The 17,223-nt window shown below is 42.3% G+C and overlaps 1 protein-coding gene across 2 annotated transcripts in view; it reads left to right on the forward strand.

The window, feature by feature from the left end:
* Positions 1-17,223, forward strand: part of greb1l (GREB1 like retinoic acid receptor coactivator) — a 77,537-nt gene that overhangs the window by 24,247 nt on the left and 36,067 nt on the right. For both annotated transcript variants that reach the window (XM_062994549.1, XM_062994550.1), the window contains exons 7-8: positions 1,362-1,487; positions 1,576-1,698. In XM_062994549.1, the coding sequence (XP_062850619.1) occupies positions 1,362-1,487; positions 1,576-1,698 (249 nt within the window). The remainder of the gene's footprint in view (positions 1-1,361; positions 1,488-1,575; positions 1,699-17,223) is intronic.

Here is a 17,223-nt window from a genome sequence, read left to right on the forward strand (position 1 = left end):
CCATACATCTGTCCATCTGTCCATCCAACCAACCATACGTCTGTCTATCCAACCAACCATACGTCTGTCTATCCAACCAACCATACGTCTGTCTATCTGTCCATTCAACCAACCATACATCTGTCCATCCAACCAACCATACATCTGTCTATCCAACCAACCATACGTCTGTCTATCCAACCAACCATACGTCTGTCTATCTGTCCATTCAACCAACCATACATCTGTCCATCCAACCAACCATACATCTGTCTATCCAACCAACCATACGTCTGTCTATCCAACCAACCATACGTCTGTCTATCTGTCCATTCAACCAACCATACATCTGTCCATCCAACCAACTATACATCTGTCCATCCGACCAACCATACGTCTGTCTATCCAACCAACCATACGTCTGTCTATCCAACCAACCATACATCTGTCTATCTGTCCATTCAACCAACCATACATCTGTCTATCCAACCAACCATACATCTGTCCATCCAACCAACCATATGTCTGTCTATCCAACCAACCATATGTCTGTCTATCCAACCAACCATACATCTGTCCATCTGTCTATCCAACCAACCATACATCTGTCTATCCAACCAACCATACATCTGTCTATCTGTCCATTCAACCAACCATACATCTGTCCATCCAACCAACCATACATCTGTCCATCCAACCAACCATACATCTGTCTATCCAACCAACCATACGTCTGTCTATCCAACCAACCATACGTCTGTCTATCCAACCAACCATACATCTGTCTGTCCAACCAACCATACATCTGTCTATCTGTCCATTCAACCAACCATACATCTGTCCATCCAACCAACCATACATCTGTCCATCCAACCAACCATACATCTGTCTATCCAACCAACCATACGTCTGTCTATCCAACCAACCATACGTCTGTCCATCCAACCAACCATACATCTGTCCATCCAACCAACCATACATCTGTCCATCCAACCAACCATACATCTGTCCATCCAACCAACCATACATCTGTCCATCCAACCAACCATACATCTGTCCATCCAACCAACCATACATCTGTCCATCCAACCAACCATACGTCTGTCCATCCAACCAACCATACATCTGTCTATCCAACCAACCATACATCTGTCTATCTGTCCATTCAACCAACCATACATCTGTCCATCCAACCAACCATACATCTGTCTATCCAACCAACCATCTATCTGTCTATTCAACCAACCATACGTCTGTCTATCTGTCCATCCAACCAACCATACATATGTCCATCCAACCAACCATACGTCTGTCCATCTAACCATCCAGTGTTACTGAGAACTACAGCAGATGATTCCATGGTTGTTTGTTGTTGTTCTCAGATTGTAAGACCAGAACTCTGTCAAGTGCATCTTCATCCAAACCCAGTTCATCATCATCATCATCACTGAGCAGTAAAGAGAACGGAGGAACCAGCAGCCACAGCCCGTCCTCCCTCTCTCTAACAGGTCTGTCTTTATGTCCGTTATCTACCCAGAACACTGCCTGTCCCAACACTAAATATACTGAGCACTAATACCCACATGTGTGTTCCAGACTCTCCACCAGCTCAAGGAAAATCCAGCTGTTCACCTGGAATTAACGGGACTCCGGAACTCACACGGGACTTCCTAAAACCTCTCAGCACCAGCACACACCCCCCCAAACCTTTACCTATAGGTAACACACACACCAAACCTTTACCTATAGGTAACACCCCCCCAAACCTTTACCTATAGGTAACACACACACACACACCAAACCTTTACCTATAGGTAACACACACACACACACCAAACCTTTACCTATAGGTAACACACACACACACACCAAACCTTTACCTATAGGTAACACACACACACACACCAAACCTTTACCTATAGGTAACACACACACACACACACCAAACCTTTACCTATAGGTAACACACACACACACACACACACACACAAAACCTTTACCTATAGGTAACACACACACACCAAACCTTTACCTATAGGTAACACACACACCAAACCTTTACCTATAGGTAACACACACACACACACACCAAACCTTTACCTATAGGTAACACACACACACACACACCAAACCTTTACCTATAGGTAACACACACACACACACACACCAAACCTTTACCTATAGGTAACACACACACACACACACACACCAAACCTTTACCTATAGGTAACACACACACACCAAACCTTTACCTATAGGTAACACACACACCAAACCTTTACCTATAGGTAACACACACACACACACACCAAAACCTTTACCTATAGGTAACACACACACACACACACACCAAACCTTTACCTATAGGTAACACACACACACACACCAAACCTTTACCTATAGGTAACACACACACACACACCAAACCTTTACCTATAGGTAACACACACACACACACCAAACCTTTACCTATAGGTAACACACACACACACACCAAACCTTTACCTATAGGTAACACACACACACCAAACCTTTACCTATAGGTAACACACACACCAAACCTTTACCTATAGGTAACACACACACACACACACACCAAACCTTTACCTATAGGTAACACACACACACACACACACACCAAACCTTTACCTATAGGTAACACACACACACACACACCAAAACCTTTACCTATAGGTAACACACACACACACACACACACACCAAACCTTTACCTATAGGTAACACACACACACACACCAAACCTTTACCTATAGGTAACACACACACACACACACACCAAACCTTTACCTATAGGTAACACACACACCAAACCTTTACCTATAGGTAACACACACACACACACACACACCAAACCTTTACCTATAGGTAACACACACACACACACACCAAACCTTTACCTATAGGTAACACACACACACACACACCAAACCTTTACCTATAGGTAACACACACACACACACACACACCAAAACCTTTACCTATAGGTAACACACACACACACACACCAAACCTTTACCTATAGGTAACACACACACACACACCCCAAAACCTTTACCTATAGGTAACACACACACACACACACACCAAACCTTTACCTATAGGTAACTCACAGACACACACCAAACCTTTACCTATAGGTAACACACACACACCAAACCTTTACCTATAGGTAACACACACACCAAACCTTTACCTATAGGTAACACACACACCAAACCTTTACCTATAGGTAACACACACACACACACAAACACACACACCAAACCTTTACCTATAGGTAACACACACACACACACACAAACACACACACCAAACCTTTACCTATAGGTAACACACACACACACACAAACACACACACCAAACCTTTACCTATAGGTAACACACACACACACAAACACACACACACCAAACCTTTACCTATAGGTAACACACACACACTCACCCCAAAACCTTTACCTATAGGTAACACACACACACACACAAACACACACACCAAACCTTTACCTATAGGTAACACACACACACACACAAACACACACACCAAACCTTTACCTATAGGTAACACACACACACACACACACCAAACCTTTACCTATAGGTAACACACACACACACACAAACACACACACCAAACATTTACCTATAGGTAACACACACACACTCACCCCAAAACCTTTACCTATAGGTAACACACACACACACACACACACACACACCAAACCTTTACCTATAGGTAACACACACACACACACACACCAAACCTTTACCTATAGGTAACACACACACACACACACACACACACCAAACCTTTACCTATAGGTAACACACACACACACACACCAAACCTTTACCTATAGGTAACACACACACACCAAACCTTTACCTATAGGTAACACACACACACACACACACACACCAAACATTTACCTATAGGTAACACACACACACTCACCCCAAAACCTTTACCTATAGGTAACACACACACACACACACACACACACACACACCAAGCCTTTACCTATAGGTAACACACACACTTACACCAAACCTTTACCTATAGGTAACACACACACACACACACACCAAACCTTTACCTATAGGTAACACACACACACACACACACACCAATACCTTTACCTATAGGTAACACACACACACCAAACCTTTACCTATAGGTAACACACACACACACACACACACACACCAAACCTTTACCTATAGGTAAAACACACACACACCAAACATTTACCTATAGGTAACACACACACACACCAAACCTTTACCTATAGGTAACACACACACACACACACACACACACCAAACCTTTACCTATAGGTAACACACACACACACACACACCAAACATTTACCTATAGGTAACACACACACACACACCAAACCTTTACCTATAGGTAACACACACACACACACACACACACACACCAATACCTTTACCTATAGGTAACACACACACACACCAATACCTTTACCTATAGGTAACACACACACACACACACACACCAAACCTTTACCTATAGGTAACACACTTACACACACCAAGCCTTTACCTATAGGTAACACACACACACACACCAAGCCTTTACCTATAGGTAACACACACACACCCCAAAACCTTTACCTATAGGTAACACACACACACACACCCCCAAAACCTTTACCTATAGGTAACACACACACACACACCCCAAAACCTTTACCTATATGTAACACACACACACACACACCAAACCTTTACCTATAGGTAACACACACACACACACACCAAAACATTTACCTATAGGTAACACACACACACACACACACACACCAATACCTTTACCTATAGGTAACACACACACACACCAATACCTTTACCTATAGGTAACACACACACACACACACACACACACACACCAAAACATTTACCTATAGGTAACACACACACACCAATACCTTTACCTATAGGTAACACACACACACACACACCAATACCTTTACCTATATGTAACACACACACACACACACACACACACCAAACCTTTACCTATAGGACACACACACACACACACACACCCCAAAACCTTTACCTATAGGTAACACACACACACACACCCCAAAACCTTTACCTATATGTAACACACACACACACCAAACCTTTACCTATAGGTAACACACACACACACACACCAAAACATTTACCTATAGGTAACACACACACACACACACACACACACCAAAACATTTACCTATAGGTAACACACACACACACACCAAAACCTTTACCTATAGGTAACACACACACACCAATACCTTTACCTATAGGTAACACACACACACACACACCAATACCTTTACCTATATGTAACACACACACACACACACACACACACCAAACCTTTACCTATAGGACACACACACACACACACACACACACCAATACCTTTACCTATAGGTAACACACACACACACCAAACCTTTACCTATAGGTAACACACACACACACACACACACCAAAACCTTTACCTATAGGTAACACACACACACACACACACACCAATACCTTTACCTATATGTAACACATACACACACACAAACACCAAATCTTTACCTATAGGTAACACACACACACACACACACACACACCAATACCTTTACCTATAGGTAACACACACACACACACCAAACCTTTACCTATAGGTAACACACACACACACCAAACCTTTACCTATAGGTAACACACACACACACACACACCAATACCTTTACCTATAGGTAACACACACACACACACACCAAGCCTTTACCTATAGGTAACACACACACACACACACCAAACATTTACCTATAGGTAACACACACACACACACCCCAAAACCTTTACCTATAGGTAACACACACACACCAATACCTTCACCTATAGGTAACACACACGCACACACACACACACCAAACCTTTACCTATAGGTAACACACACACACACACACACCCCAAAACCTTTACCTATAGGTAACACACACACACACACACCAATACCTTCACCTATAGGTAACACACACACACACAAACACACACCAATACATTTACCTATAGGTAACACACACACACACACACACACACACACACCAATACCTTCACCTATAGGTAACACACACACACACACACACACACACACACCAAACCTTTACCTATAGGTAACACACACACACACACACATTCCAAAACCTTTACCTATAGGTAACACACACACACACACACACACCAAGCCTTTACCTATAGGTAACACACACACACACACACACACACCAAACCTTTACCTATAGGTAACACACACACACACACACACACACACACACACCAATACCTTTACCTATAGGTAACACACACACACACCAATACCTTTACCTATAGGTAACACACACACACACACACACCAAACCTTTACCTATAGGTAACACACACACACTCACCCCAAAACCTTTACCTATAGGTAACACACACACACACACACACACCAAGCCTTTACCTATAGGTAACACACACACACACACCAAGCCTTTACCTATAGGTAACACACACACACACACACACACCCCAAAACCTTTACCTATAGGTAACACACACACACACCCCAAAACCTTTACCTATAGGTAACACACACACACCCCAAAACCTTTACCTATAGGTAACACACACACACACACCAAGCCTTTACCTATAGGTAACACACACACACACACACACACACCCCAAAACCTTTACCTATAGGTAACACACACACACACCCCAAAACCTTTACCTATAGGTAACACACACACACACACCCCAAAACCTTTACCTATAGGTAACACACACACACACACACCAAAACATTTACCTATAGGTAACACACACACACCAAACATTTACCTATAGGTAACACACACACACACACACACACACACACACACACACCAAGCCTTTACCTATAGGTAACACACACACTTACACCAAACCTTTACCTATAGGTAACACACACACACACACACACACACACACACACACACACCAAACCTTTACCTATAGGTAACACACACACACCAATACCTTTACCTATAGGTAACACACACACACACCAAACCTTTACCTATAGGTAACACACACACACACACACACACCAAACCTTTACCTATAGGTAACACACACACACACACCAAACATTTACCTATAGGTAACACACACACACACCAAACCTTTACCTATAGGTAACACACACACACACACACACACACACACACACACCGATACCTTTACCTATAGGTAACACACACACACACCAATACCTTTACCTATAGGTAACACACACACACACACACACACACACACCAAACCTTTACCTATAGGTAACACACACACACTCACCCCAAAACCTTTACCTATAGGTAACACACACACACACACACACACCAAGCCTTTACCTATAGGTAACACACACACACACACCAAGCCTTTACCTATAGGTAACACACACACACACACACACACCCCAAAACCTTTACCTATAGGTAACACACACACACACCCCAAAACCTTTACCTATAGGTAACACACACACACCCCAAAACCTTTACCTATAGGTAACACACACACACACACCAAGCCTTTACCTATAGGTAACACACACACACACCCCCCAAAACCTTTACCTATAGGTAACACACACACACACCCCAAAACCTTTACCTATAGGTAACACACACACACACACCCCAAAACCTTTACCTATAGGTAATACACACACACACACACCAAAACATTTACCTATAGGTAACACACACACACACACACACACACCAATACCTTTACCTATAGGTAACACACACACACACCAATACCTTTACCTATAGGTAACACACACACACACACACACACCAAAACATTTACCTATAGGTAACACACAAACACACACCAATACCTTTACCTATAGGTAACACACACACACACCAATACCTTTACCTATAGGTAACACACACACACACACACACACACCAAAACATTTACCTATAGGTAACACACACACACACACACCAATACCTTTACCTATAGGTAACACACACACACACCAATACCTTTACCTATAGGTAACACACACACACACACACACACCAAAACATTTACCTATAGGTAACACACACACACACACCAATACCTTTACCTATAGGTAACACACACACACACACACCAATACCTTTACCTATATGTAACACACACACACACACACACACACCAAACCTTTACCTATAGGACACACACACACACACACACACCAATACCTTTACCTATAGGTAACACACACACACACACACACCAAACCTTTACCTATAGGTAACACACACACACACACACACACCAAAACCTTTACCTATAGGTAACACACACACACACACCAAAACCTTTACCTATAGGTAACACACACACACACACACACACACACACACACCAATACCTTTACCTATATGTAACACACACACACACACACACACCAAATCTTTACCTATAGGTAACACACACACACACACACACACACACACACACACACACACACACACCAATACCAATACCTTTACCTATAGGTAACACACACACACACACCAAACCTTTACCTATAGGTAACACACACACACACACCAAACCTTTACCTATAGGTAACACACACACACACACACACCAATACCTTTACCTATAGGTAACACACACACACACACACACCAAGCCTTTACCTATAGGTAACACACACACACACACACCAAACATTTACCTATAGGTAACACACACACACACACCCCAAAACCTTTACCTATAGGTAACACACACACACCAATACCTTCACCTATAGGTGACACACACACACACACACACACCAAACCTTTACCTATAGGTAACACACACACACACACACACCCCAAAACCTTTACCTATAGGTAACACACACACACACACCAATACCTTCACCTATAGGTAACACACACACACAAACACACACCAATACATTTACCTATAGGTAACACACACTCACACACACACACACACACCAATACCTTCACCTATAGGTAACACACACACACACACACACACACACCAAACCTTTACCTATAGGTAACACACACACACACACACACCAATACCAATACCTTTACCTATAGGTAACACACACACACACACCAAACCTTTACCTATAGGTAACACACACACACACACACACCAATACCTTTACCTATAGGTAACACACACACACACACACACCAAGCCTTTACCTATAGGTAACACACACACACACACACCAAACATTTACCTATAGGTAACACACACACACCAATACCTTCACCTATAGGTAACACACACACACACACACACACCAAACCTTTACCTATAGGTAACACACACACACTCACCCCAAAACCTTTACCTATAGGTAACACACACACACACACACACACACCAAGCCTTTACCTATAGGTAACACACACACACACACACACACACCCCAAAACCTTTACCTATAGGTAACACACACACACACCCCAAAACCTTTACCTATAGGTAACACACACACACACCAAACCTTTACCTATAGGTAACACACACACACACACACACACACACACACACCGATACCTTTACCTATAGGTAACACACACACACACCAATACCTTTACCTATAGGTAACACACACACACACACACACACACACACCAAACCTTTACCTATAGGTAACACACACACACTCACCCCAAAACCTTTACCTATAGGTAACACACACACACACACACACACCAAGCCTTTACCTATAGGTAACACACACACACACACCAAGCCTTTACCTATAGGTAACACACACACACACACACACACACACCCCAAAACCTTTACCTATAGGTAACACACACACACACCCCAAAACCTTTACCTATAGGTAACACACACACACCCCAAAACCTTTACCTATAGGTAACACACACACACACACCAAGCCTTTACCTATAGGTAACACACACACACACCCCCCAAAACCTTTACCTATAGGTAACACACACACACACCCCAAAACCTTTACCTATAGGTAACACACACACACACACCCCAAAACCTTTACCTATAGGTAATACACACACACACACACCAAAACATTTACCTATAGGTAACACACACACACACACACCAATACCTTTACCTATAGGTAACACACACACACACCAATACCTTTACCTATAGGTAACACACACACACACACACACACCAAAACATTTACCTATAGGTAACACACACACACACACCAATACCTTTACCTATAGGTAACACACACACACACCAATACCTTTACCTATAGGTAACACACACACACACACACACACCAAAACATTTACCTATAGGTAACACACACACACACACACCAATACCTTTACCTATAGGTAACACACACACACACCAATACCTTTACCTATAGGTAACACACACACACACACACCAAAACATTTACCTATAGGTAACACACACACACACACCAATACCTTTACCTATAGGTAACACACACACACACACACCAATACCTTTACCTATATGTAACACACACACACACACACACACACACCAAACCTTTACCTATAGGACACACACACACACACACACACCAATACCTTTACCTATAGGTAACACACACACACACACACACCAAACCTTTACCTATAGGTAACACACACACACACACACACACCAAAACCTTTACCTATAGGTAACACACACACACACACACACACCAAAACCTTTACCTATAGGTAACACACACACACACACACACACACACACACACACACCAATACCTTTACCTATATGTAACACACACACACACACACACACCAAATCTTTACCTATAGGTAACACACACACACACACACACACACACACACACACCAATACCAATACCTTTACCTATAGGTAACACACACACACACACCAAACCTTTACCTATAGGTAACACACACACACACACCAAACCTTTACCTATAGGTAACACACACACACACACACACCAATACCTTTACCTATAGGTAACACACACACACACACACACCAAGCCTTTACCTATAGGTAACACACACACACACACACCAAACATTTACCTATAGGTAACACACACACACACACCCCAAAACCTTTACCTATAGGTAACACACACACACCAATACCTTCACCTATAGGTAACACACACACACACACACACACCAAACCTTTACCTATAGGTAACACACACACACACACACACCCCAAAACCTTTACCTATAGGTAACACACACACACACACCAATACCTTCACCTATAGGTAACACACACACACAAACACACACCAATACATTTACCTATAGGTAACACACACTCACACACACACACACACCAATACCTTCACCTATAGGTAACACACACACACACACACACACACACCAAACCTTTACCTATAGGTAACACACACACACACACACACCAATACCTTTACCTATAGGTAACACACACACACACACCAAACCTTTACCTATAGGTAACACACACACACACACACACCAATACCTTTACCTATAGGTAACACACACACACACACACACACCAAGCCTTTACCTATAGGTAACACACACACACACACACCAAACATTTACCTATAGGTAACACACACACACCAATACCTTCACCTATAGGTAACACACACACACACACACACACACCAAACCTTTACCTATAGGTAACACACACACACTCACCCCAAAACCTTTACCTATAGGTAACACACACACACACACACACACACACCAAGCCTTTACCTATAGGTAACACACACACACACACCAAGCCTTTACCTATAGGTAACACACACACACACACCCCAAAACCTTTACCTATAGGTAACACACACACACACCCCAAAACCTTTACCTATAGGTAACACACACACACCCCAAAACCTTTACCTATAGGTAACACACACACACACACCAAGCCTTTACCTATAGGTAACACACACACACACACCCCAAAACCTTTACCTATAGGTAACACACACACACACCCCAAAACCTTTACCTATAGGTAACACACACACACACACCCCAAAACCTTTACCTATAGGTAATACACACACACACACACCAAAACATTTACCTATAGGTAACACACACACACACACACACACACACACACACACCAATACCTTTACCTATAGGTAACACACACACACACACCAATACCTTTACCTATAGGTAACACACACACACACCAAAACATTTACCTATAGGTAACACACACACACACACCAATACCTTTACCTATAGGTAACACACACACACACACCAATACCTTTACCTATAGGTAACACACACACACACACACCAAAACATTTACCTATAGGTAACACACACACACACACCAATACCTTTACCTATAGGTAACACACACACACACCAATACCTTTACCTATAGGTAACACACACACACACACACACACCAAAACATTTACCTATAGGTAACACACACACACACACACCAATACCTTTACCTATAGGTAACACACACACACACCAATACCTTTACCTATAGGTAACACACACACACACACACCAAAACATTTACCTATAGGTAACACACACACACACACCAATACCTTTACCTATAGGTAACACACACACACACACACCAATACCTTTACCTATATGTAACACACACACACACACACACACACACCAAACCTTTACCTATAGGACACACACACACACACACACACCAATACCTTTACCTATAGGTAACACACACACACACACACACCAAACCTTTACCTATAGGTAACACACACACACACACACACACCAAAACCTTTACCTATAGGTAACACACACACACACACACACACCAAAACCTTTACCTATAGGTAACACACACACACACACACACACACACACACACCAATACCTTTACCTATATGTAACACACACACACACACACACACCAAATCTTTACCTATAGGTAACACACACACACACACACACACACACACACACACACCAATACCAATACCTTTACCTATAGGTAACACACACACACACACCAAACCTTTACCTATAGGTAACACACACACACACACCAAACCTTTACCTATAGGTAACACACACACACACACACACCAATACCTTTACCTATAGGTAACACACACACACACACACACCAAGCCTTTACCTATAGGTAACACACACACACACACACCAAACATTTACCTATAGGTAACACACACACACACACCCCAAAACCTTTACCTATAGGTAACACACACACACCAATACCTTCACCTATAGGTAACACACACACACACACACACACCAAACCTTTACCTATAGGTAACACACACACACACACACACCCCAAAACCTTTACCTATAGGTAACACACACACACACACCAATACCTTCACCTATAGGTAACACACACACACAAACACACACCAATACATTTACCTATAGGTAACACACACTCACACACACACACACACCAATACCTTCACCTATAGGTAACACACACACACACACACACACACACCAAACCTTTACCTATAGGTAACACACACACACACACACACCAATACCTTTACCTATAGGTAACACACACACACACACCAAACCTTTACCTATAGGTAACACACACACACACACACACCAATACCTTTACCTATAGGTAACACACACACACACACACACACCAAGCCTTTACCTATAGGTAACACACACACACACACACCAAACATTTACCTATAGGTAACACACACACACCAATACCTTCACCTATAGGTAACACACACACACACACACACACCAAACCTTTACCTATAGGTAACACACACACACTCACCCCAAAACCTTTACCTATAGGTAACACACACACACACACACACACCAAGCCTTTACCTATAGGTAACACACACACACACACCAAGCCTTTACCTATAGGTAACACACACACACACACACACACCCCAAAACCTTTACCTATAGGTAACACACACACACACCCCAAAACCTTTACCTATAGGTAACACACACACACCCCAAAACCTTTACCTATAGGTAACACACACACACACACCAAGCCTTTACCTATAGGTAACACACACACACACACCCCAAAACCTTTACCTATAGGTAACACACACACACACCCCAAAACCTTTACCTATAGGTAACACACACACACACACCCCAAAACCTTTACCTATAGGTAATACACACACACACACACCAAAACATTTACCTATAGGTAACACACACACACACACACACACACACACACACACACCAATACCTTTACCTATAGGTAACACACACACACACACCAATACCTTTACCTATAGGTAACACACACACACACACCAATACCTTTACCTATAGGTAACACACACACACACACCAATACCTTTACCTATAGGTAACACACACACACACACACCAAAACATTTACCTATAGGTAACACACACACACACACACCAATACCTTTACCTATAGGTAACACACACACACACCAATACCTTTACCTATAGGTAACACACACACACACACACACACCAAAACATTTACCTATAGGTAACACACACACACACACCAATACCTTTACCTATAGGTAACACACACACACACACACCAATACCTTTACCTATATGTAACACACACACACACACACACACCAAACCTTTACCTATAGGACACACACACACACACACACACCAATACCTTTACCTATAGGTAACACACACACACACACACACACACCAAACCTTTACCTATAGGTAACACACACACACACACACACACCAAAACCTTTACCTATAGGTAACACACACACACACACACACACCAAAACCTTTACCTATAGGTAACACACACACACACACACACACACACACACACACACACACCAATACCTTTACCTATAGGTAACACACACACACACCCCAAAACCTTTACCTATAGGTAACACACACACACACACCCCAAAACCTTTACCTATAGGTAACACACACACACACACACACACACACACACCAATACCTTTACCTATAGGTAACACACACACACACCAATACCTTTACCTATAGGTAACACACACACACACACACACACACACCAAAACATTTACCTATAGGTAACACACACACACACACCAATACCTTTACCTATAGGTAACACACACACACACCAATACCTTTACCTATAGGTAACACACACACACACACACACACACCAAAACATTTACCTATAGGTAACACACACACACACACACCAATACCTTTACCTATAGGTAACACACACACACACCAATACCTTTACCTATAGGTAACACACACACACACACACACACCAAAACATTTACCTATAGGTAACACACACACACACACCAATACCTTTACCTATAGGTAACACACACACACACACACCAATACCTTTACCTATATGTAACACACACACACACACACACACCAAACCTTTACCTATAGGACACACACACACACACACACACCAATACCTTTACCTATAGGTAACACACACACACACACACACACCAAACCTTTACCTATAGGTAACACACACACACACACACACACCAAAACCTTTACCTATAGGTAACACACACACACACACACACACCAAAACCTTTACCTATAGGTAACACACACACACACACACACACACACACCAATACCTTTACCTATATGTAACACACACACACACACACACCAAATCTTTACCTATAGGTAACACACACACACACACACACACACACACACACACACACACCAATACCAATACCTTTACCTATAGGTAACACACACACACACACCAAACCTTTACCTATAGGTAACACACACACACACACCAATACCTTTACCTATAGGTAACACACACACACACACACACACCAAGCCTTTACCTATAGGTAACACACACACACACACACCAATACCTTTACCTATAGGTAACACACACACACACACACACCAATACCTTTACCTATAGGTAACACACACACACACACACACCAAGCCTTTACCTATAGGTAACACACACACACACACCCCAAAACCTTTACCTATAGGTAACACACACACACCAATACCTTCACCTATAGGTAACACACACACACACACACCAAACCTTTACCTATAGGTAACACACACACACACACACACCCCAAAACCTTTACCTATAGGTAACACACACACACACACACCAAACCTTTACCTATAGGTAACACACACACACACACCCCAAAACCTTTACCTATAGGTAACACACACACACACACCCCAAAACCTTTACCTATAGGTAATACACACACACACACACCAAAACATTTACCTATAGGTAACACACACACACACACACACACACCAATACCTTTACCTATAGGTAACACACACACACACCAATACCTTTACCTATAGGTAACACACACACACACACACACACCAAAACATTTACCTATAGGTAACACACACACACACACCAATACCTTTACCTATAGGTAACACACACACACACACCAATACCTTTACCTATAGGTAACACACACACACACACACACACACCAAAACATTTACCTATAGGTAACACACACACACACACACCAATACCTTTACCTATAGGTAACACACACACACACCAATACCTTTACCTATAGGTAACACACACACACACACACACACCAAAACATTTACCTATAGGTAACACACACACACACACCAATACCTTTACCTATAGGTAACACACACACACACACACCAATACCTTTACCTATATGTAACACACACACACATACACACACCAAACCTTTACCTATAGGACACACACACACACACACACACACCAATACCTTTACCTATAGGTAACACACACACACACACACACACCAAACCTTTACCTATAGGTAACACACACACACACACACACACCAAAACCTTTACCTATAGGTAACACACACACACACACACACACCAAAACCTTTACCTATAGGTAACACACACACACACACACACACACCAATACCTTTACCTATATGTAACACACACACACACACACACCAAATCTTTACCTATAGGTAACACACACACACACCCCAAAACCTTTACCTATAGGTAACACACACACACACACCCCAAAATCTTT

Source organism: Trichomycterus rosablanca, chromosome 4 (genome assembly GCF_030014385.1).
Source record: "Trichomycterus rosablanca isolate fTriRos1 chromosome 4, fTriRos1.hap1, whole genome shotgun sequence".
Classification (NCBI taxonomy): domain Eukaryota; kingdom Metazoa; phylum Chordata; class Actinopteri; order Siluriformes; family Trichomycteridae; genus Trichomycterus; species Trichomycterus rosablanca.